A 22,599-nucleotide genomic window follows, 5' to 3' on the forward strand; every position below is an offset into this window, starting at 1 on the left:
ACAGGTACACTCACATACATGCAGGCAATACACTCATACACATTAAATAAAAATAATAAAATATTAAAAAAAAACAGGAAGGAGAAGGCTAACTTTGGTCTTCAGGCTGTGATTTGTTAACAACTGGAGTAGGTCAGAACCTGGAGCCCTGGACTCCCTGCAAATTAGAAGGTATGACAGATTGTTAGAGGTAATTTGCTTCCTACCATGTTAAGAACCATTCTGTAAATTTGTGTTCCTTTAAACTCTAGAATTTGAAGGATTTGAGTGTCTATAATGCTACCCTTAGCTACCTACCACCACTAACAAGGGCCAGGTGGCCTCTCAGTCTGTTGTCAGAAAGGCTAGCCCTTCCGCTAAGATGACCAGGGTCTTACAGGTTTCTGGGAGCCTTGGGATTCTGAAGATTTCCTGCTAGGGCAGTCCAGCAGCCCCCTCTGCTGTCTCTGTTGCAGTATTTTTATTGAGGCAACTCCTGCAGGCTTAAAGTAAGGACCAGTCTGGAAGAGGGGAGTAGATTATGCCATCCCTGGTGAACCACTGGGCAAGCCCACAACTCAGGCCACATTATATCTTCAAGGGCTTCAGGACTGGTGGGAGATGACCCTGAAACCATGGCTCCCGCTCCCCATTTGGTCCCATTTCTACTGGTCTTGTTTCCTTTTTGATAATAAAATGGGAATATGTTTATACTTATACATTTATTACCAGAAACTTTCTTCTTTGCCCTGTGTAAGAAAAAAGTAGGGGAAAGTAGACCTTTAAAAAGTAAATGGCTTCCATTGCCCCAGTAACTCAGGTTTTACATTTAAACTGGAAATGGCTTCTTTTAGTCAGCTACCCACTCAAACTCAGGTGTCCATCCCAGTATGGGAAAAATTGAGGCTAGTATGATCTATATGATGAGTTCTAGGCCTGCCAGGGTTACAGTAAGACCCTGTCTCAAAAAGACCCCCCTACCACCCTAAAAATGACCCCACCCCCCAAAAACAGAAGGCAGAACTAAACAGAAGCAGAAGCCATGGTTGATTCTAGTTACTTCCAGAATTTTGTCTTTGAAGTCACTGTTCCTGGATGTTTTTTTTTGTCCCTTTTTCCAAATGTCATGTTTAATGTTATCAACTCTGTAATTCCAAGACTACATTGGGCAAACTGAGCAGAAAGTGAACACGGTAGCTGACCGCCCTCTGGGACCCAACCTTTCACACTAGTGTCTTCTCAGGCTCTTTTGATGTTGAACGCTTTTTCATTGAGATAAATTGAAATGCCTCAGCAGCCTCACAGAAACAAAGAACAACAAAATCACAGAAACTGTACTGTCTTTGTTTAGTAATCCAGTACATCTTTTACAGCAAATATTATTTCATTGAAATTAAAACTTGAGACAGAGCTTATTAGTAGCATTCGTACTCTGATCACTCAAGATGACAGTGCTCCTGGATGTTCTTGGGAAATGCCTCCCCATAGGAATTTAGGATGAACTTGGAGAAGTGTAAATGAAAGGCTAAAAATTGTCAAATTCTTACAGCAGAAGTTTCCTGGGAGGTGCAGTGAAGTTGTGACCTCCTGGTCTGTGTATAATGGGCCAATTCTAGTGGTGGCAGCCATTACCTGTACACCGCTGCTGAATACCAGATAACCCAGAGTAGGGCTCCACAGTGCCAGGCAGCATTCAAGCCCCAGAAGCTTGCCTTTGGCCCTGGTATTGTCCTTGAGCCTATCTAGAGTCAGAATTCTGCCCATTCTTGTCCTCTGGCAGAGTACCTGGGTCCCCAGGTACCAGCTGCTCTTTCCTGGCCCATCTTTCCCATTCATCTCTGTACATGTAGCCCTGTTGCCTTAGAACTGACTTCCACCCAACCAGATACCTATTTCTTCCCTGAGCCCAGGTTCCTTCCTCCCTCAGTCCCTATTTCTTTGGCATTTTAGGATAACTTAAGAGGAGGACCAAGGCTACCTATGGGGACTAGTTATATGCCCCTGGGGGCTTCTTTCTCTTCTGAGATACCATTACTGGTTTTGCCATACTCATTGCCCAGACTGCTCACCCCTCCTCTCAAAACCCCTCCTCTTTAACTGACCACCAGTTGAAAGTGATCACCCATCTCTCAGGGATCACAAAGTTCTCAAGCCTGTTAGGCCCATTGAGTTTTAGAAGCGTCCAGCGTTGGCTAAGCAGCTGTGTGGGAAATGCGTAGAGCAAAAGCAACCCTTGACATTTGCAAGAAAACCTCCAATGGCCCCCAACGAGAAAATCAGATCATTCAGATCAGCTGAGAACCTTGTGAAGTAATTGCTGACACCTCACTTTTAAAAAGGGGTTTAATGGCTGAAGTGTAAAAGTAAGCTTGAAGAGCTGAAAATTGCCAGTGATGTTTTGGGTGTCTGTGAGTGGGTAAAGGTGGTTTCTTCTGAGTTGTGGTAGAGTTCCATCCCTAGACATTAGTGAGGGTTTCTGCATAGGTTTGTAGGAAATATAATCTGTGTTATTCTAAATATTTGTAAGTGATTTTAAGTAGTTTTGATTCCTTAGGGTAAGCCTTTAGGGTATCTCCTTGGTTACTAGTATCACTTCCTATATTAGAGTCCAAAAGCTGATTCACATCTTAGGGTACAGCAATGTAACCTAAGCAATATTTCTTGAGCCCATTTTCCCCCTTTGTCCCTGGATGTCAATATTTATCAGACTCAAGGCCAAGGCCAGTCTTGCCCATAGCCAAGCTGCTCCTCAGGCTTTCTCTAGGACAGAAGCATTCCACATTTGGATGGACCTTCCCTGTACAAAACACCCTCCAGCATGCTCCAGTGTTCACAGTTCAGGCAGTGAGCCCACTCTTCCTGTGTACATTGCACTTGGGCATTTTTTATCCTAATCTCTCAGACTATGTATTTTTTTTAAACTAATAGTCTTTATTTTACTCCAAATGTGCTATAAACAATTATATCATAAAATAACAACAACTCAATAATAACAATCATAATACTCAGTATACAAGCTGGGCATGGTAGCATCCATCTATAATACAGGATTATTTGTTAGGTGGAAGCCAGGGGTTGAGGGTTGAGTTCAAGGCTATCTTCAGCTACATAGTAAGTTGAAAGCTAGCCTGGGCTACATACAACTCTGTCTCAGAAATACAGTACAACAAAGCATAACCCAAACAAAACAAGCTATACCCCCAAGACAGTGTCCATATCAATTCTGTTAACAAATAAGGAAGCATTAAGTTAATGTAAAACATAATTCTATCACTGATAATATGAAGAACTAAAATAGTACCATTATGGTCTCTAGAAAGTAGTTTGGTCTTCAACACTTTAAAGATATCTGAATTCTGAATGCCCTTGGGAAAATGCCTATTTTGTTACTATGTTAGCAAATCTCTACAAAATGGGCAGGTCATTTCTTACACTGCAGGCTCGCTACATGGATATAATTTCTTTAATTATTTGTAAATTTTTAATTAAATGTTTGTGTATTTCATACAGAATATCTTCATCATCTTTAGATCCCCTTACTCACTGGCACCTTCCCATAGGTGCCCCCCCCCGACTGGATTTCATGCATTCTGTCATTTGTGTTGTTAGTGTCCCTAGACACCTCTCAACGCAAGTTCTTCCACTGAGGTCTAGTCAGCCTATCTAGAGTTCCTCTCTTTAAGAAGATCAGCTCTTCCTCACCCAGCAATGATCAGTTGCCAATAGCTCTTCAGCTAAGATTGGGGCCTGCTGCCCACTTCCCCAGTTCTTTGCCGGGTTTTTGGCTGTTTGAGTTTGCATGGGTCTTATGTACGCTGACACCATTGCTGTAGGTTCATATGTGCAAGGTCCCAGGAGCCTGTAGGAGTCTGTTTCTACATAAAAATATGGACCGCTTCACAAACTAGTGTGTTATCTTTGTGCAGGGCCCATGCTAATCTTCTCTGTATCGTTTCAATATTAGTATGTGTGCTGCCGAAGCAAGCACCAGACTGTGTCTTTTAACACACTGGTTAAGATTCCTGATTGGGTCATTAGCCATAGTTTGAAAACAGATCCAGAAACAAGCATATGTTAGGCTGTGCTTGGGACTGGACATGGCAGAGGCATCCTGGGAGTCCTCAGCTTTTGGAATAGCATCACCCCAAACATGTTCTGTGAGTTACTTCACAAAGCATCCATGACCAAATGGATCTGAGAAGCTTCAAGTTGTTAAAGGTGAAGAGTTTCTTTATTATTATTTTAAATATTTTATTTTTATTTTATGTATATGAGTGTATTGACTGCATGTATGTAAGTGCACCTATGTCATGCAATGCCTGCAGAAATCAGGTGTTAGATCCTCTGGAGCTGTACTTATGGGTGGTTGTTAGTCAATATGTAGATACTGGGACTCAAACCTGGGTCCCCTACCAGAGCAGCCAGTGCCCTTAACCCCTGAGCCATCTTTCCAGCCTGTGAAGAAGTTCTTTACTGAAGGGCTTCTTGGATCATTTAAGACACAGTGGCCAGCAAACTGTTTCAAAGCAGACTGTTTGACCTTAGGCAGATGTTCTGGGTCAGCATCTTCAGGAGGCATCTGTATTTAGAAAAGTGCCCTAAGATATGCCCACGTGGTTCAGGTGTGCTGCCACAGTGAGGTACACTGTGAACCCCCTAGTGGAAGAATGTGCATTGTTATCCCTTACTATTTTGACTTTGGAAACCCTCCTTTGAAGATCCCCTCCTGAAACTAGGTACTAAGCTCTGTACCACAGGATAAGTATCGTTTCTTTGTAAAGTGTTCCATTACATGTTAGAAGAGAGAGGTCATTATACAAAACTAATAGAGATTGGGTTTTCTATAAAATTTTGTAACAGGCACAGGCTGTTCTCTGCCTTGTGCAAGTCTGATACACAGATAATGGTGACAGAGTTTATTATAGGCCAACAGAGGAGGTCAAGTTTATGAATTATTTTAAAGGCCTACTGTCAACATAATTCTGTGTCTCAGTGGGCATAGCTCTTAAAATTGAAGTCTAGGGGCTGGAGAGATGGCTCAGTGGTTATGAACACTGACTGTTCTTGCAGAAGACCTGGGTTTGAATCCCAGCACCTACATGGCAGCTAACAACTGTCCGTAACTCCAGTTTCAGGGGCTCCAACAGCCTCTTCTGACCTCCGCAGGCATTGCACGCATAGGTGCACTTACCTACATTCAGGCAATACATGCATACACATAAAAATAATAAATAAAAATGTATAAAAAATTGAAGTCTAAACATTGCTCTTAATGCTAGCCAACATCAACACCTGTCCATCTTGTTTTCATCTCATAAAATAAAGACAGGAGAAACTTATTCCTCATGAACTAATGAGGCTATTAATTGTAGAATTATAACATCTGGCTAAGGTCAAGAAGTCCGCTTTGAACTGTCTCCCAGGTGATGACCCTAGCTAGTTTGCTAATCACTGCTTGTGTTAAATGATCCGAGAAGCCCCTCGGGGAAAGAACCTCTTCAGCCCTGTCAACCTAGAGTTCTTCAGATTCGTTTGGTCCTAAAAACTTTGTGAAGTAACTCACAAATAGAATATACTCTGGGTGATGCTAGTCCAAAAGCTGACCAAACTGTACAGTGCAATATGCATGTGTATGTCTACTTACAGGTGTGCTCCCCCACTGCACTTTCCTTTTTCTCCCTTAGCAGCCAGGTGTGAATGCTGCATGCTATCCTGTCTGTGGTATGCCTTTGGGCTGAATTTGGTATGTGGGTAGTCCCTACCTGCAGGCTCTTACCCTAGAGCTACTGTTCTAGGGAAATGCACAAGAGAGAGAGGCAGTAGTAGCACCTTATAACATCTACCATTGACTTGTTTGTTTTTAGCATTGGTTTTTTTTTTTTTTAATTTTTAAAAATATGTATGAGTGTGTTGTCTGCATGTCTGTAAGTGTACCTGTGTTGTGCAATGCCGGTGGAGGTCAGAAGAGGGCATCGGATCCCCCAGAACTGGAGTTACAGATGGTTGTTAGCTGCCATATGGGTGCTGGGAATCGAACCTGGGTCCTCTAGAAGAGCAGTCATTGCTCTTAATCACTAAGCCATCTCTCCAGCCCTGTTTTTTTTTTTTTTAATTGTTGTTTATTTCTGTATTTACCAAAGGTGGTTTCTCTACAAATGTGTTTGTCTAACTTAGCGATAAAGCTGAGTCATGGCACTTAGTATGAAACACTGGGCTCTGAGTCCTGTAGACAGGAAAAGGATGGATGGGGCTCATAAGAAAAATAAGGCTCCTCCCCACACTACTTACAGTTGTAATGTGTCTTGAAAAGTGGGATTTTTCTACTCTGCTTTTAGAAGAGCTGTTTTTTCTGTAGTCTTTTTGTTGAGTCTGTCTTTCAGCTTGGGCACTGAAGGGAGATGAGTGGAGGAAGGGGGCAGTCATGAAGCACTGATTGTGTCGCAAATGCTTGGCTCACTTTCCCCACATCTCATTCCCAGTCACATCCCCAGAAGGTAAGTGCTCGTGTGTCCATGATCCCTATGCAGGAGGCTGGAGAGGTGGTGCCTTTGCCAAGGTTAGCCAGTTGGTGAGACCAGAATTCCAACCCTGTTCTGACTCCAGCTCCTGCCATTTCACCTGTGGCACTGCGCTGCTTCCATCCTGTACAATTCCAAATCCCGTCTCAAGTCCAGCTTCTCCAGATGTGTGATGCGTGAGAGAGAAACTTGGCTGGTTCGCCACGGGCCTTGGTTGCACTGTGCTTCTTGACAAAAGTGTCTTTGCAATTGCAACATTAAAAAAAAATAAAACTCATTTGAGCTTTAGTGTGACAAGCAGCAGCTTTCTCTGGTTTTTTGAAGTAGAGGGTAGAAATGACATGAACTGAAATTTATTGTGCTATTTCTGACCCTATCTTGGTTTGTGTATTTTGAACAGTCTCCAGGAGACATACGAAGCAAAAAGAAATGAATTCCTGGGAGAGCTGCAGAAGAAAGAAGAGGAAATGAGGCAGATGTTTGTTATGAGAGTGAAGGAGAAAGAGGCTGAACTTAAAGAGGCAGAGAAAGAGGTGAGCTGTCTGTCCTCCAAGAGACCAAAACACAAGGCATTTATTCATGCTTTGCAGTTGGTAGGATTTCACACTAGGCCAAAATACTCTCTCCTTCCATTTTATCACAAGAGTGGCAAGAAATTTGGGCTAGATAGTCTAATCCCCACTTAACAGATGATAAACTGTTGGGCTAGATAGTCTAATCCCCACTTAACAGATGATAAACTGAGGGTCATAAAGGTTAAGGGATTTGTTTTGCAATCACCAAGGCTAAAACTATATTTAAGGTTTCTGGCTCTACAGATTAGTCTTTGTGGTTCTGTGTTCCCTCCATTTATAAGACTTCATATGTGAGATTTGGAGTTTAGCCAACAGAGGGCCCTTTTATCTGGTGGGTGATGCTCTAACTGAAATCCATGCTCTGGGTTTGTATCCACTTCTTTTGTTCCAGCACACTTTCTGCTGAGGCACTCTCCGACTCCAACAGGATCTTGACCCAGACCAAACTCACTACCTCCTAGAAGTTTACATGGATTTTTACCAAAGCAATTTCCATGGCTCAATACTCTTCAAAAATGAAGACTTCTAAATAGTATTTACATCTCATTTTGTCTTTTAAAGACTATGAAACAGTGGTGTTTTACATAGCCAAGCATTTAAGATGGTTAAGATGCAGAGAAAGGAAAATTGAGCCTTATCTGCTTTTAAGTGGATGATGGCTTAAATTTTGGAATTTCATACCTCCCTTCCTGTTTAGTTTCTGATTGCTTCTGTTGTTGCTTGTTTCTGAAGATCAATGCAGGGCCTCCTGGCTCACAGGTAGACCTACCACTGAGCTGTGCTGTGCCCCACCCATGAGTACCTTTTTTCTTTTTTTGTTTTGTCAAGGGCTAAAAATTGTTTAATGCATTTTATTATTTAAAATGTAACCTTCTGTGTTGAGGGGGAGGGTTAGATGACATGGGGCTGAGGAGATGGCTTAGTTGTTAAAAGCACTGGCTGTTCTTCTGGAGGACCTGGGTTGAGTTCCCAGCACCCATATGGCAGCTAACAGCTCTCAGGAATTTCAGTTCTAAGGGATCTGATACCCTCTTCTGGCCTCTGCAGGCATTGCACAACACAGGTGCATTTATATACATGTACCCAAACACTCACAGAGATAAAATAAAAATAAATTTTAAAAATTGGGCATGGTGGCACACGCCTTTAATCCAAGCACTAGGAAGGCAGAGGCAGGCAGATCTCTGTGCAGTCAAGGCCAGCCTGGTTTACATGAGTTCCAGGACAGCTAGGGCTGTAGGGAGACCCTGTCTCAAGAAAGACTAATTAATTACTTTACCTAATTAAAAAAAAAAAAAAAGAAGACAATGTACAAGAGTCAGTTTTCTCTTTCTTGCATGTGGGTCCCAGGTATTGAACTCAGGTCATCAGGCTTGGTGGTGGGGTGTCTTTACCTGCTGAGCCATCTTGCTGTCCCTTCTTATGCTTTTTAAAAATAAGTGTGTTGACCAAAATTAAAAATAAGTAAGTGTGGTGGTGCGTGCCTTTAATCCCAGCACTCTGGAGGCAGGGGCAGGCAGATCTCTGAGTTCAAGGTCAGCCTGGTCTACATAATGAGTTCCAGGCCAGCCGTGGTTACAGGGAGACCCTGTCTCAAAAAGAAGTATGTACCTTATTATCAGAAAGGGTGTCCAAGGAGCTCAAGTGACAGAGGTGCCTAGGACTGAGAAACATGCCGCTCAGCGCCCAGACCTTGCTTCCCTGAAAGCCACCCAAATGCTACTTCATGCCGTTAAAGCCAGTGCAGCCATGTGCTGCATGTTCTGATTTTGCACACGTCCATACAGCTTTATTCTCTTCACCAAGCCCATCTTCTTCCTTTTCCCCCAGCTTCATGAGAAGTTCGACCTCCTGAAGCGGACACACCAGGAGGAGAAGAAGAAAGTGGAAGACAAGAAGAAGGAGCTTGAGGAAGAGGTGAACAACTTCCAGAAGAAGAAGACAGCAGCTCAGCTACTACAGTCCCAGGCCCAGCAGTCTGGGGCCCAGCAAACCAAGAAAGACAAGGATAAGAAAAAGTAAGCAGGTGTCACCCGTCTACTGGGGACCTCTAATAGTCTGTTCTTGCATGTCTACTTGTCCTGTTTGCAGACTGGAAACTGGTCTGCTACCAGAAAAACAAAGCAAGTGTTTTTCTCTACAGTTCAGGGAAGATGGCAAAGGTCTAAAAGTACTTTTAAAGGATACAAAGGATTAATTTATAAACTTGACCACGGTGATGAAGCAGTCAGGCTTGGAGCAGCCTGTCAGCTCCCATAGCATCTTCTGTATCAACTCTAAGACTCTCAGAGAAAACAGGTGGATTTTCTCTTAGTGCCTCTGGAAACATTTTGTGACTCTTGGTAAAAGAGCATCCTAAAGTCACTTGGTAAAATGGGTTCTCTGTTGTGTTAGAAAGCATGGCGAGGCAGTGGCTGAATTTTATTCTCAAACTGTAGCTAGGGGGCACTGCTTCCCTTTAAATTCTCTAAATTCAGCAAGCTGGAGGATTGTCTGATTTGTGAAATTCAACTCAATTGCCCACCCAGTTAGCACAGCCCTGGCAATCCTCTGCCACCCCTGTACTCCACATGGAGCAGTTTTCAGCAAAGCCTTGGTTTCATGTGCCAAAGGGTCATCTTCTGCTCCCCAGTCAGTCATTTTCTGTGATGCTCCAGTAGCAGCTGTCTGAAGCCAGGGGGAGTGGTGCCCGTCCTAGCACTCCTCCAGAGATTTGAAGCTCTTCTTTGAATCACCTTAAAGACTGGAGGGGGCAGTGTTGTGACAGTAGCTGTGGGCTAGACAAGTGCAGTGCTGGGGAAGCACTTGCGACAACTTTTTGGTGGCCCTATCTCAAGCCCCCAGATGCCGCCCTCCTGTCTAGAACCTGCTGAGTGAACTCCTAGGGCAGCTGTACAGGCAACTCCGGAGCCTGCCTTGGGATTCCCGCTCTTCATCTTTAGATGCCAGGGTGCTGGGAGAAAAGCAGGCAGCTAAGTAAACAACAAAAATATGGGGTTCAGGCAAGTGAAGAATTTCGCTCTTAAAAACTGTAGCACATAGGATCGAGTTTCAATGTAATGCTAATTGAGACTGTCGTAGGGCAAGCCAGCATAGTGCTGATGCTGCTTAGTCCTGGTTCATGTGCAGCAGGTTCACCCTACGCAACTACCTGGTGTCGCCTGTAGCCTCTGCACCACTCTAGTGGAGTATTAAATCATGCTTTGTGTTGTTTGATTTTGCAAGCTCCAAGACAGCAGGAAATGTGTCCAGAGAACAAAGGAGCAGGCAACTATTCTAAGCAATAACAGAAGTAGTCAAATGTTGATGACGTGTGATCTTAACTGGGCTTGGTACAGACCCAAGTCAGCAAAGGAGTCCAGTGGCCCAAACTTTGGCCAGACTGGATTAATTCCAAGAGGAAACAACCGCCTAGATAATCCAGCTCAAGACAGCTCTGTTGCTTAGTGTATTGGAAGTGCTTCTGACATCAATGGTGACATCCCCATACAGAGAGTTAGAGTACAGTGCACATAAGTCAAAACCATTCAGCTAATCCTTTTTCCAGGAAAAACATGTGTGTGTGTGTGTGTGTGTGTGTGTGTGTGTGTATGTGTACGTACGTGGGTGTACGTGTGTGTACACATCTGTCTGGAGGTGTGAGTGAAAGAAAAGGCTGCTGACTCACAGCTTAGGAAACCCAAAGTCTAGATTTTCATACCCCTGAAGCACAAAAGTGAGTAAAGGTACAAGTTTTAAAACTAAAAATGTTTTTAAAAGACCAGCAATGTTAAAAGAATCTATCACGTATACTGGATGTGCCTTTTAGCAATAAAAATTACTAGAACTGATCATTATTGTGCCTCCATTAAAAAGAATCCATTTAGTAACAGCCTTACCCTCGTGTAGGGAGGGTCTTCCCTGCCCATTTAAACACACCAGGTTGTTTCCTTCCCATCCCGGGCTTTACCAATGTATAATGCTTTTCAAGTTTACATGTCTGTGTTGAATCCTATTTTAGCTTTATTTATATATTCTCATTTATTGATGATGTTAGGCTTGGTTCTCAATAGTCGCCAGTATCTGACTTACAATGGCACACGTTTTCTGTGTCACATCTAAGATTCTTACTCTTTTTCCAGACTTGCACTTGTAGAGTAAAGCAAAGGCTAGTTGGAAGCTGGAACTGCTAACGTTTTTTTAAAAGAAAAAAATCATCCCTTTGTCAGGTGGCAGTGAAAGGTTTTGGCTAGAGAGGACCACAGAAAGACAGTTACCAGGGCAACCAGAGCAGCACTCTGAACAGAAAAGGGAAGAGTCTTCCTCCTAGTTAGTACCTGGAGCAGGTGCAGTGGGTACCACATGCCTCTTAGAAGCTTTGCTAAAGTAGAAAACTCCTCAGGGATGCCTGTCTGTTTTCCTGCTGTATGCTTCTATCACCAAGCTTAACTTATTTTCTAATAGTCTTAAATTCTTTTTTTCTATTCTAATGACATGCTCCTTTTTTAACATAGGTAAGGCTTTATACTTCTTGACCTGTAAGTGGCATGACAGTATATAACATTTCCTAAGATTATAAAGTAGCACTAACCCTCGTACTGCCATTAGCTGAACCCCACCTTCTGCCATCTCTGGCTACCAAGTCACTTTCCTTATTTGTGGCTTGGCCACAGTGGTGGCACTTGCCCAAGGGTAAGTTGTCCAGTGGATAGCGTCTATCTCCTGAAAATGATTTGCACATTTGCCAGTGGGCATTCGCTGGTTGAGATGCATCTGTCCTCAAAGAAGGCTTTCAACAGCATCATTCTAAACTGGCATGGAGTGACTACAGTCTTCCCAACCATCTACTCGCCTTTTCAAAAACAAGTTTTGGGGGCTGGAGAGATGGCTCAGCAGTTAAGAGCACTGACTGCTCTTGCAGAGGACCGGAGTTTGATTTCCAGCACCCACATGGCAGCTACGAACTGCCCTTAACTCCCGTTCCAGGGGAATCCGAAGCCCTCTTCTGACCTCTCAGCATTGCACGACATGGGTGCACTCACATACATGCAGGCAATATATTCCTATACATTAAAAAAATAATAATTAAAAAAATTTTAAAAAACAAATTTTTGTTGGTTTGTTTTTGCTACGGAATAAAGTTGCATGTTTTTAGAGTTGCCTAAAACTAGCCCTGCAGACCCCAGGTTTGGCATTGCTTTGGACCTAAGAGTGGTGGAAAGCTTCTGGCATTGCTAAAGCTCTAACTGAATTCTTTTTCAGCCCTGCCCAACTAGGTCAGTAGCATGTCCTCCACCCACTGTATTCCAGTTTGCAAGCTACTTTAGACCTTTTCTTCCCATCATCTGTACAAAGACATTTATTGTGTATTTATTCTCTGACTCCTTTAGCACTGCTCAGAAGTGGAAGATGGAGTTTTTATTCAGTATTCGTGTGGTACCCACTCCTCACAGACAATAGTTTTGTGTTATTTGAGAAACAAAACAGTAAATCCTTCCCCTGGACCATGCCTTGGTTTCAAAAAGTCACTTGTGAATTCTAAATTACATGCAAATGGAAGCTCACCGTATTCTTAAGCTGAATGTGAAATTTTTGCTTTTGCTCGTGTGTGGAATAGTGTACTCGGATCTTTGCTTTTGATTTCTGTCAGCCCATAATCACTGCATGAGCGGTCACCATCACTGAATGCTGGTGCTGGCGCTCCGAATTTTTCTTTCTTTTTAATTTATTATTATTTCTAACTTTTTTGTTTTGTTTTTTAACTTGCAGTGCAAGCTTCACATAAAGCCTGGCAAGCCAAGGATGTTCCCGCATTCACCTGCTTTTGCAGTAATAGTGTATCTCTGCCATCTGTGTCCTTTTGTTTGATTTCATTGTTTTACCCTTCCCCAAATACCAGTAACTCCTAACTCATTTTGCTGAATGTTGTCGGGTGGTGGAAAACGATAGAACAAGGGGATAACAGCAAATGCTCATGCAGCTGGACTTTGTCGCTGGAAAGTCAATGATTTGCCTTGTATGTCTGCTCCGAATTGCAGCAGGAAGCATGCGTGTTACTTGTATGTCGCTTTGGACCGTGGAAAGGGTTAAAATGCTACCTGTACATCTGATGTGAAAACTTCTCACTGCCTCAGCAGCTGAACTAAAACCCTGAGTAGCCATGACAATTAACATTTTCTTTGTTATTCATCTTGTGACTGCACAGTCTGAATTCACTGTCTCTTTTCCACACCTGCCACAGACCAAGATAGATTTGAAAGTAGGCAGGATGGTGGGCTAGCACTGTAGATGGCTCTTCACTTACATGACTTTTTTATTTTGCTCACTCGGTTATTTGGCCTGAGCCTATGGTCTGTTCAGACCGTCTTAGGGGTGGAGACCGCAACTGAATGCCTACCTCAAAGCCTGGCCAAGCTGGTGTGGACTGATGTGAGAAATCATTATGTTCACTGCCACTAGTGTGTCCTTGACCCTCTCACAGGTCCAGATCTCAGAGATCATGTCATAAATATTGCTTAACAGAAGAATCATCCACTAAGATTGTTGGATTCCCACATACAGTGATGCCCAACCCCCCATACACACCTTCATTTGCTCTTGCGTGTGCTGAGAGAGACCTTAAGGGTGATCCCAGGACATGGGTACTTCTAATACAGGCTTTCGTGAATCAGGAAGAGAAGATTGCTACAAATGCTTCAAATAGAAAATGTGCTATCATCATATTGAGAGAATATCCTCAATTTAAGGTAGAATGGGAGAGAACACGGTGTAATCCATGACCCACGGTAGAAATGGAGAATGTACACAGTCGACTTTACTTCCAGATCTCTTGGTGATATTTCAAATCCAGTTGCCTGAAGGAATTTTCCTCACTTGTCCCTGCCCTGTGACTTAGCTCAGGCCCGTAAGTCACTTCACCTAGGTCAAGACTAACGGTATCCCCAGACATGCCCACCTCCTGTTCTGTGTGAAAGACCTGTCCTCTCTGTCCTTTTTCTTTTTGATACTCAACCTTGCATCTGCTGGTAACCCCCTCTAGCAAGACACACCCCTAGCCTTTCCTTCTCTGTCCCGACATCTCACAAGCTCAGTTCTTAACCGCTACATCGCCTCTGACCACCACCAGTTACATGTAAACAGGATAGAAAATGCTGCATCGCCCCCATGACACACAGTTTTAAAAAACTGGTAAGCCCAGAAAAGTTAATTTTTTTTCTTTTTCTTTACCTCCCATTCACAGAGAAGGGAGCAGTGGTCTTTCATTAGGCAATATGTTTCGTTAGGCAAAGTAAGGAAGTTGGCTCTGCCAGGCATATACCATGCTGGGACAGAAGCTGCAGAGGAGCAGCCGCCACCCTTCAGGAGGGAGGAGTGCTCACCACACTTGGCTTTGCTGTTTTTTTCTAGCTGGCTGTGAGCAGCAGGTGTTCGATGGCATGCTGACTAACCACGGCCCCGTTTGCCCCTTTGCCGGGCACCACACACAAGCTTGAGAATTTGCGTTGTATGCTTGCTCGGCCACTGCTAGTGTGAGCATTTTGTGCCTTGTGATAGTAAAAACCCTTTTATATCCTATTTCTTGCATCCCTAGAAACTTTTTAAAGTAAACTCAGCAATAAAAATCATCCAGCTGACTTTTTGATGCCAAGATTATTGACTGGTTTTTTGCATTAGGTTTTCTTCATAACAAAATAAATCATATGGAGAGTCAGGGAATAAAAAGCCGAGAGAACCATATAAAAGCTTTTAAAAAATGTGTAGCTTCTGAAACTTTTTTCTTCCATGGCTCCTAAGCCTTGTTTAGTTTGTTATTGCTGCTCTTTTCTTTCTGTATCTATGCCTTTCTTCACAGTAGTCCTTGGCTCTGCACGGAATAAATGGTACCCTCAAATCTAATTGGATGTGCTTTCGCCTTTGCATGTAAGTACAGTAGTAAGAAATCTTTGAGATCTTTCTGTTTCAGGTTAGAGAAAATACATAGGAGAGACACATTTTTCTTTTGGAAGGGGTTATAGAAAAGCCAGTCTGAGTAGCCTCTTCTTTTTTTAAGCTAAATCATCTAAAGTGGCCACATTTATATTTTCCCCACAATTTCTGCTTCCTCTTGATCTCAGCAGAAGTAAGGAGTTACTAACGGCAGCACAGGCTCCTCCCAGCACCATGGAAGTAATGCAAAGGGCCAGACTTTTAAAGTGTAATAAAGCCAGGCTAAGAAACTCCCACCTTCCACTGGACAAAATCAAGAAAAAAGTCAACTATGCCAGGCTGCCTTTCTGATCCTTTACATTTCGGGTCTTAGTTTACTGGCCTTTCTTTGGTAGTCACTACACGGTGGTCACTGTTTTCTACACAGTGGTTACTTCTTCCTTGTTTTGTTTTTGCCAAGTAGCTCTGGCTGGCCTCCCTTTGCATCTTCTGCTAAAACACACTGAGCATCCTTTTGCTTCTTCTAAACTGTAGGTGCCCCTAACAGTTTCATGTGCTGCAGGATGTGATGGAAAGGCCTGCATGAGAATTTAATGACTGTTTTTCCAGCTTAGGCTCTGTGTTTATTGGTCCAAAAGGAATCCCTCAGCCAGGGAACTTGTTCCATGTAATGTTGGATGTGGATTTCTCATTATCCTCTCTCCCTACTTTGCAACTCACCAGCAGTAACACTTGCTTCCTCTCTGTCCTGTGCACCTCAGTGAACAGACTTGGCTTCCTTGCTTTCTTGACATACCCAGTGTCCCACAGGGTCTGTGTTGAGCTGTCCCCAACCAGTGGCTCATTGTCTCTGTGTGGTCCTACCAGAAACGTCCATTTGAATCCCTTGGCTAGGCCATTCACAAGTGTCTGGAATTGTCAAATCTCTTTCCAAAAGTCCTAGTTCCATTGACAGGACACTCACTGATGACTTGTCAGCAGGAATTATGACCTGTAAAGTCTAGTTTGTATGTAGGTATGAAGGGAATTTTTTAAATAAATTGAAATTTAAGCTGTGAACAGCATTAGAACTTTGTCTATTTCTTGATTTTAAAATATGCTGATATGCCTTAAACTGTAGTTGTAGATCTGTCATTTTGCTGTTTGAAAATAACTGATGTTTTCTAAAATTGTTGTGTAATCTTTGAGTGTTAATGCAAAATTGTCATGTATGTAAGCTGCATGTTAGACATTTGTCTTTTTTTAAGAACTAAAGTAATTGTATTTCTGTGAAGTATGAATTTCTTCAAGTATGAAAGTGCTGACTCAGCAGGCTGCTGAGCAATTTGGTGTCTGTTAACATAGCGTGGTGACAGGTAACCTATGCATATATCACTAGTGCCAAGACTTAAAGTGGGGGAAATATATTTTTACCCAAACATTGTTCTGTGTGCCCTTTTGTGCGTTCTTTCCAGTCACTGCTTGACATGCTTATGTACACACACATGCTGGTTATATTGGTAAAGAAGTGTGGGGTACCCGTTGTCTCCCGCTTTGCCTTGTGTGGTGGATGTCAGTGCTGCTGTCCTGATTGCTCCGGCTTCTCTAAGATCTTGTAGATCACACACTTCCCACCCCCCTCACCCAGCCCTGTCCCTGCCTGCCTATGGGTCCATGAATCTCAGTACCCGGTAGTGGAGATAGCCTCCTGTCCTCTGGCCTGGGTGCCCACACTGCTGCCGAACCCCTGCATCTGTGCTTGGTGACATCAGCCCTTTAACTGACACACTGCTGTTCTTTCACAGCTGGTTGTAGAGAAGCGCTTTTTTTGTTTAAGGCTTTAAGAACCAAATTTGAATCTGAACCTTTCTCTTTTCTCTTCTGTAGCTTCTTCTTTATGTAACCATCCTGTTGACAAGCCCTACTCTCTCCTAATGGACAGAGCATTAGAAGAGCAGGAGCTGTCTGTTCACACGTGTTGGGGAAGAGTTACCTCATTTCCACCATCGCCTCCCGTTCTTTAAAGTCTGGGTCAATATTGCACTGCTGTTTGTATTTGTCAATGTCTGTTTACAAACCACAGCCCTCAGTGGCTACTGAAGTGACTTCACTACCAAAAATAGTAACAGTAATAGTAATGAAAAGGAAATTCAAACAGAGAACTTGGGCCCAAACTCAAGGTCTGGGCTGGAATCCTCTTGCGTAGCGGCCATGTTCTTGAAGCTTCTGATCCAAGAGCTTGTGGATGGAAGAGACATGTACCCCACCTGAGGTGGCCACCATTTTTAGGGCAAACTTGGTTCATGGTACCTCCTGTCCTGTCCCACGAGCAGTCCTCTCACCAGCCCTGTTAGGCCCCTCAGCCATCAGCAGGTCATAAGAGTGGGACAACACTTTCCTCCTTCTGGTAGTTTTGTGGGTTGTTGTGGGGTTTGGGTTTTTTGTTTGTTTGTTTGTTTTTTTTTAACATTTTTATATTGTATAAATAGAGGTGGCTGCAGTTTTTTCCTCCCCCTGGAATGTCCTATTGATACAATGTTTTTATTTTTCAGCTGACCATCTGCCTCTTGAGAGAAAGAAGTGGGCATCCTTCCTTTAAATTCGGGAGCCATTGTTTTATTTGACTTTCTGTTATCTGCATCCTTTACATAAGTCGTTTTGGGATGAATTGTTTGGGGGAGGGTTGGTAGATTTCAACTAGTGAGGTCTACTTTTTGTATTTGTTATTCAAACTTTTGGTATTAAAATTATGCCAGTCTTAAGCTCACTTCAAGGGGAAATACAGGTTAATTTTAAGGCTTAAAATTCTGTTTAATATGTTCTCAGATGCAATTTGAAAATTCCCCTTTTTGTTACTAGAGTTTGATCTACAAGTCTTAATTATGTTTTAATGTGCCAGTGTTGGGTAATGACTTTTCTCTGGGGCTCAATTTATATTTAAAGATACCTTAAAATACTTTCTGGCCCATCCCTGTTTTTTCATTTGTTGTGAAGCTCTGCTTTATCTTGTGTCCATTTTTTTTGATACCATAATCACAAGTTCCAGACCATGGGAAATGAATCCCAAACATGTACATATCCTCCAGATGACAGCATTGGTGACAATGGTTGTAATTCAGTCTTCTCAGGTGCTGGGGATCAGAGCACTTGAATTAGAGCCCTTCAAATACACTCACATCCAGACACACATCTGCCAGTTAAGTGAGCCCGATTTTCAATGCTGGCCTTCCTGTGCTGAGTCAGACTCAAGGCTAGGTTTACTTACATAATAGTCATCTCTCAGACAAGTCAAGGGACAGTGTCCAGATTCACCACTTATCTCTGCCGTTGCTTATCTGCATCTTCATTTTTTTTCTAGCTCCATAGGAAATAGATCATAAATACAGTGGAGATGGCATGAATTGCATAGGATAAAAATCCTTTGTAGTGCTCCAAAGGAAAGGGAATGCTGCTCTTGTTGGCCAGTGAGTGATGAAGACACATCCTTGCTGCTCTGATTCCTGGAAAGACATTTCTTAGAGCAGTTGTTTGAGTATGTTGGCAAGTGGCTTTCTTTACTAGAAAGCATTCCTAAATATACATAAAGTCAGATTCATCTGAACTGTTAAGTGATCTAAACACCCTTAATACTACAGTGTGCAAGGGTAGAAGTCAGTGTTGTGACTAGTGGCAGGGGTGTGGACACCAGCTCTGGCACCAGAATATTGCATTGATATGCTAATTTGGAAGTCATGCAGAAACCACTGCAATCACTGAGTATGATTTGCTTTATTCTTTCAGTCTTTTAATACCAACTTTATACCATCACTCATTCATTTTAAAAAACACTCCGCTTCAGGTTAAGATTTTTTTTGGAACAGTATTTAACTATCAAGTCAGGTGGCAGCATTCTAAGCAGAGGAACATGTGGTCTGCTGATGTTCTTCCCTTTGCTCCAAGTCACTGGATGAGGGGAAGCATGAGTGCAATTGTGTTCACAGGAACAGGGAGTCCTGGGCACACTAGCTTCCATTCAGTGACCATTGCACTAGCACTGCCCACACACTTGTCATCCATCCTCCTAAGACAGACGGCCATTGCCTTGGCATTTTCTTTCAGGTAGCTCCTTTTCTCAAGTGCTAACAAAGCTGCTGGGTCCTCAAGTTCTGTGAAACCATGCTGAGGACGATAACCAGCAATAATAAATGTATTGGCTTATCCCAATCTAGAATGTGGGAAAGAATTAGGTGATCAGAGCCTAGTTCTGCTAACAACAGCCTTTTTATTTTTCATTGTCTTAAAAAAAATATTTACTCAAGCCGGGCGTGGTGGCGCACGCCTGTAGTCCCAGCACTTGGGAGGCAGAGGCAGGCGGATCTCTGTGAGTTCAAGGCCAGCCTGGTCTACATAGTGAGTTCCAGGACAGCTGGGGCTACAGGGAGACCCTGCTTCAAAAGGACAAATATATATATATATATCAAATACTTGCCTTATCCAGCATCGTCTGGGTGTTCTACTTGAGATTAGAGAGGCACATCATGAAGAAGCAATCTTAGTGTGCTCAGCTGGGGAAAATAGATTCTCACTCCAATATGCTTGACCAAACATTTTCCCCAGCAGTTATGAAATGTTGTTATTCAAGTTGTGCTTTTTGTTTACCATTTGTGGACCACAGGTGAACATTTCTGGATGTCTAAGAAGCACAGAATTTTGACTATATAGATGACCTTTCTACACAAAACCTTTTGCTTTTCAGATGACTTTGCATTCTAGAGGTTGGCAGTGAGGACGCTGTGGCTTCTTTGAAGATCTTTGTGCTTGAATGCTCATAGCAATCCCTAATCCTTATGTGAGTTGCCATCTGGCTTTTGGATCAGTCTCTGTCAAGGAGCTGGCATACCCAGACTAGTGAAGGGAATGGATACATGTTAATTTGAGAAGAGTCTGGACAGCATTCCCTCCCTCTACAGCTTACTATTCCTGACCGGTAGCTATCTACAGATGCATGCTGCTGGATGCCAGCAGATGGCCATCTGAGATGTAACAGATTCCATATCTGCTTCAATGGTGGTGCCTCTCTCTTGTGGAAACACCCAGATGAAGGAGGCTGTTACAGTGAGGTTGCTGCCCCTTTTCCACAAAAGCATAACCTACTGTAGAAAGGGAACCTGAGTACATCCCATACAGAGCTAGGCTTGACACATGATCCTCTGCACGCTCCTTTGACGAGTCTGGGGAATCATAGGGACAACACTCCTTGCTTTTTATATCTATTCCTCCTCCCCTTTCCAGGTCCTTTACTCTTACCAGGCACCGAGCTTAAACTTACTGCTAATGATGCAGGCACACCATTAATTGTACTCGTGCCTCCTAAGCACAGCACACGTTTGGATGAAAGCCACAGCTCTGTGAACTCATCTACTGAAGATAAGTCATTTTCTGGAAAGCTAAAGGATTCCATGCTCCCCCAAGCACATTTTGTGGGTTTTTTTTTTTTTTTTTTTTTTTTTTTTTTTGCCTAAAATTGTCTTTTGTTCTGGAGTGTTCTACTGCTTAACAAAATCAGCTGCTTCCATGAGATGAGTAACAACTGTGCAGAAGGGCATTACATTTTTTTTCCCTTCTGCCTTAACAAGTTTCACAATTCTAACATTTGGTCTACTATGAAGGTTACACTCCAGTCAAGATAAGGAGAGTTCTCCTTTCACAAGCTCCTGCAGCAGATGACACATTCTTAGTTACCACTTACTACACTTTTTCAACTAAAAAGTTTACCTCTGTCCTGCAGCAGGGTTTGAGGACTTCGATGTTTTCACACCTTCTCAGTTGTAGTTCTCGTCTACTTTGTAGGAATGCACAAAACTCACCAGGATGCTTGGTGTGTAAATGATTCTGGGTTTTTGTTGTTTGCCTGAGACTTGGTATGTGGCCACCATCCGCCCCTTGTGTGACTGAATTGCCTGTCCCCTCAGTCTCACAAACTCACACTGCCTTTACCTTAAGTTATGCAAAATTGTAACCACCAGGGCTGTCAAGATGGATTGCTCAGTGGTTATATTGGCCTGACACCAAGTCTGAAGACCTGAGTTCTATCCCAGGATTCCAGGGGTGTATGGGGCTTCCACACATGTGCACATGCACACAAAAATGTAATAAACTGTAACCACAAAATATGCGGCTGTATCAGGCAGGGGCTTAGTAATCAGATGATCATTACCAGAGTCAGCCCAAACAACTTAATTTCTCTCTGAGACTGAAAAGGTACTTTATTCTTTTCCTGGAAGCACCATCTAATGGCCCAAACTCAAGGTATTATGTTTATTTTTTTATGCGTACGACTGTAAAGTCTGCATGTAAGTGCACTTGCGTCATGCAATGCCCTCGGAGGTCAGATCCCTTGAACTACAGTTACAGACAGTCGTTAGCCACCATGTGGGTGCTGGGAATCTAACCTAGGTCCTCTGCAAGAGCAGCCAGTGCTCTTAACTGCTGAGCCATCTCTCCAGCTATTTAATAAATGTTATGAGACATTAACATAGCTTAAAGACTAATTTCAAGAAGTTGTAAGTTTTAGAAGTAACATTAACTTATCTATTAGACAAAACTTCAGGATATGAGATAAAGGGTAAAGATTTGGGATGACTTTGAAGTTGAACTTAGTTCCAAATTGTTAACTGTGTGGCATTTAACTTTCAATATGCTTGTCATCTGGAGATATTTCTTAGGATGACAGTAAGAACATCTGGGACAATATCTTCCCTTTCTAGTTGAAAGTGTACAAAAATAAGTTCCCACGATGTTGGCTGTGCATTAATAGTTTAACCACATCTTTTCAGAGACAAGCCATCATATTACTTTGGGCAGTGGGTGAACTGTGCAATGGAGAACACAAGTCACTGGCTTTGACACAGGACTAGCACTTTTTAGGTGGGCAGATGCTACACAGGAACCTGACCTGATCCTCACCAGCAGCTGAGTGAAAGGTTACCATGTAGCTTTCCCTCAGAGCCCAAGGCAGTGTCAGGAACACTTCTAACAAAACTGTGATAGCTGACCTTCAGTTGTATTAGAACACTCATTCCTAGCTCCCCCTTCCTCTCCACACTAAGACATTCCATCTGTAGAGAAAGCAGTTCATAGTAACCAACTTCCTACCAGTCAGAGGATAAATAGCCTCTGATTTCACTTTAGATTATGTCACTCAGCTTTTTCTGTGGATTCGAGAATAGCAATCATGCCCATTAAGTTGATTTCCTTCTCTTTCTAGTTGATACAGCTTTTAACCACCAGGAGGCAACAATACCGATACATGAAGCTCAAGCTTCCAACCCTTGATCATTTGCCATGTAATACCAAGATTTACTCAGGATAAACTAAGAAAAGCTCCAGGAAAAACAGGAACTGATTAAGGTTCTATACTGTTTAGTGTTTGCTACTGTTTCAAGCTAAGGCTATATTACAGTAAGTTGTAGGGGCTAAAGCCTCTAGCAGGGTAGCTAGGCTTTAACTGAAAGGGTGCTTAGGCAGAAGGTCAAGTGTTACTGTTGATTCAAACCAAGGGTGAGAAAGCTAGGAATCCAACCATCCCCTAGATTCAGTGTCCCTCGAAAACAGTAATGCTCTAAACTCAGCATTTAAAAAATTTTTTTAAAGTGTGTAATTGC

General features: G+C 42.8%; 1 protein-coding gene and 1 non-coding gene across 10 annotated transcripts in view; one reads left to right on the forward strand and one right to left on the reverse strand.

Moving 5' to 3' along the window:
* Septin11 (septin 11) overlaps nt 1–17,914 on the forward strand; it is a 95,115-nt gene extending 77,201 nt beyond the window's left edge. Inside the window, exons 8-11 of one of the 9 annotated variants that reach the window (XM_008843508.3) lie at nt 6,898–7,030; nt 8,903–9,090; nt 14,904–14,971; nt 17,509–17,914. In XM_008843508.3, the coding sequence (XP_008841730.1) occupies nt 6,898–7,030; nt 8,903–9,090; nt 14,904–14,928 (346 nt within the window). In that variant the 3' untranslated portion in view covers nt 14,929–14,971; nt 17,509–17,914. Of the gene's footprint in view, nt 1–6,897; nt 7,031–8,902; nt 9,091–12,820; nt 16,400–16,843; nt 17,080–17,508 lie in introns of those variants that run through there. The other 8 variants (XM_008843513.3, XM_008843510.3, XM_008843514.3 and 5 more) reach the window with 8 other exon arrangements.
* Nucleotides 3,861–3,967, reverse strand: LOC115072122. The gene has a single exon (XR_003851189.1). It is a non-coding gene; the product is annotated as a U6 spliceosomal RNA (small nuclear RNA).
* Nucleotides 17,915–22,599: the final 4,685 nt, after the last annotated feature.

The sequence above is a fragment of the Nannospalax galili genome, unplaced genomic scaffold (assembly GCF_000622305.1).
Source record: "Nannospalax galili isolate Female #2095 unplaced genomic scaffold, S.galili_v1.0 scaffold800, whole genome shotgun sequence".
Classification (NCBI taxonomy): domain Eukaryota; kingdom Metazoa; phylum Chordata; class Mammalia; order Rodentia; family Spalacidae; genus Nannospalax; species Nannospalax galili.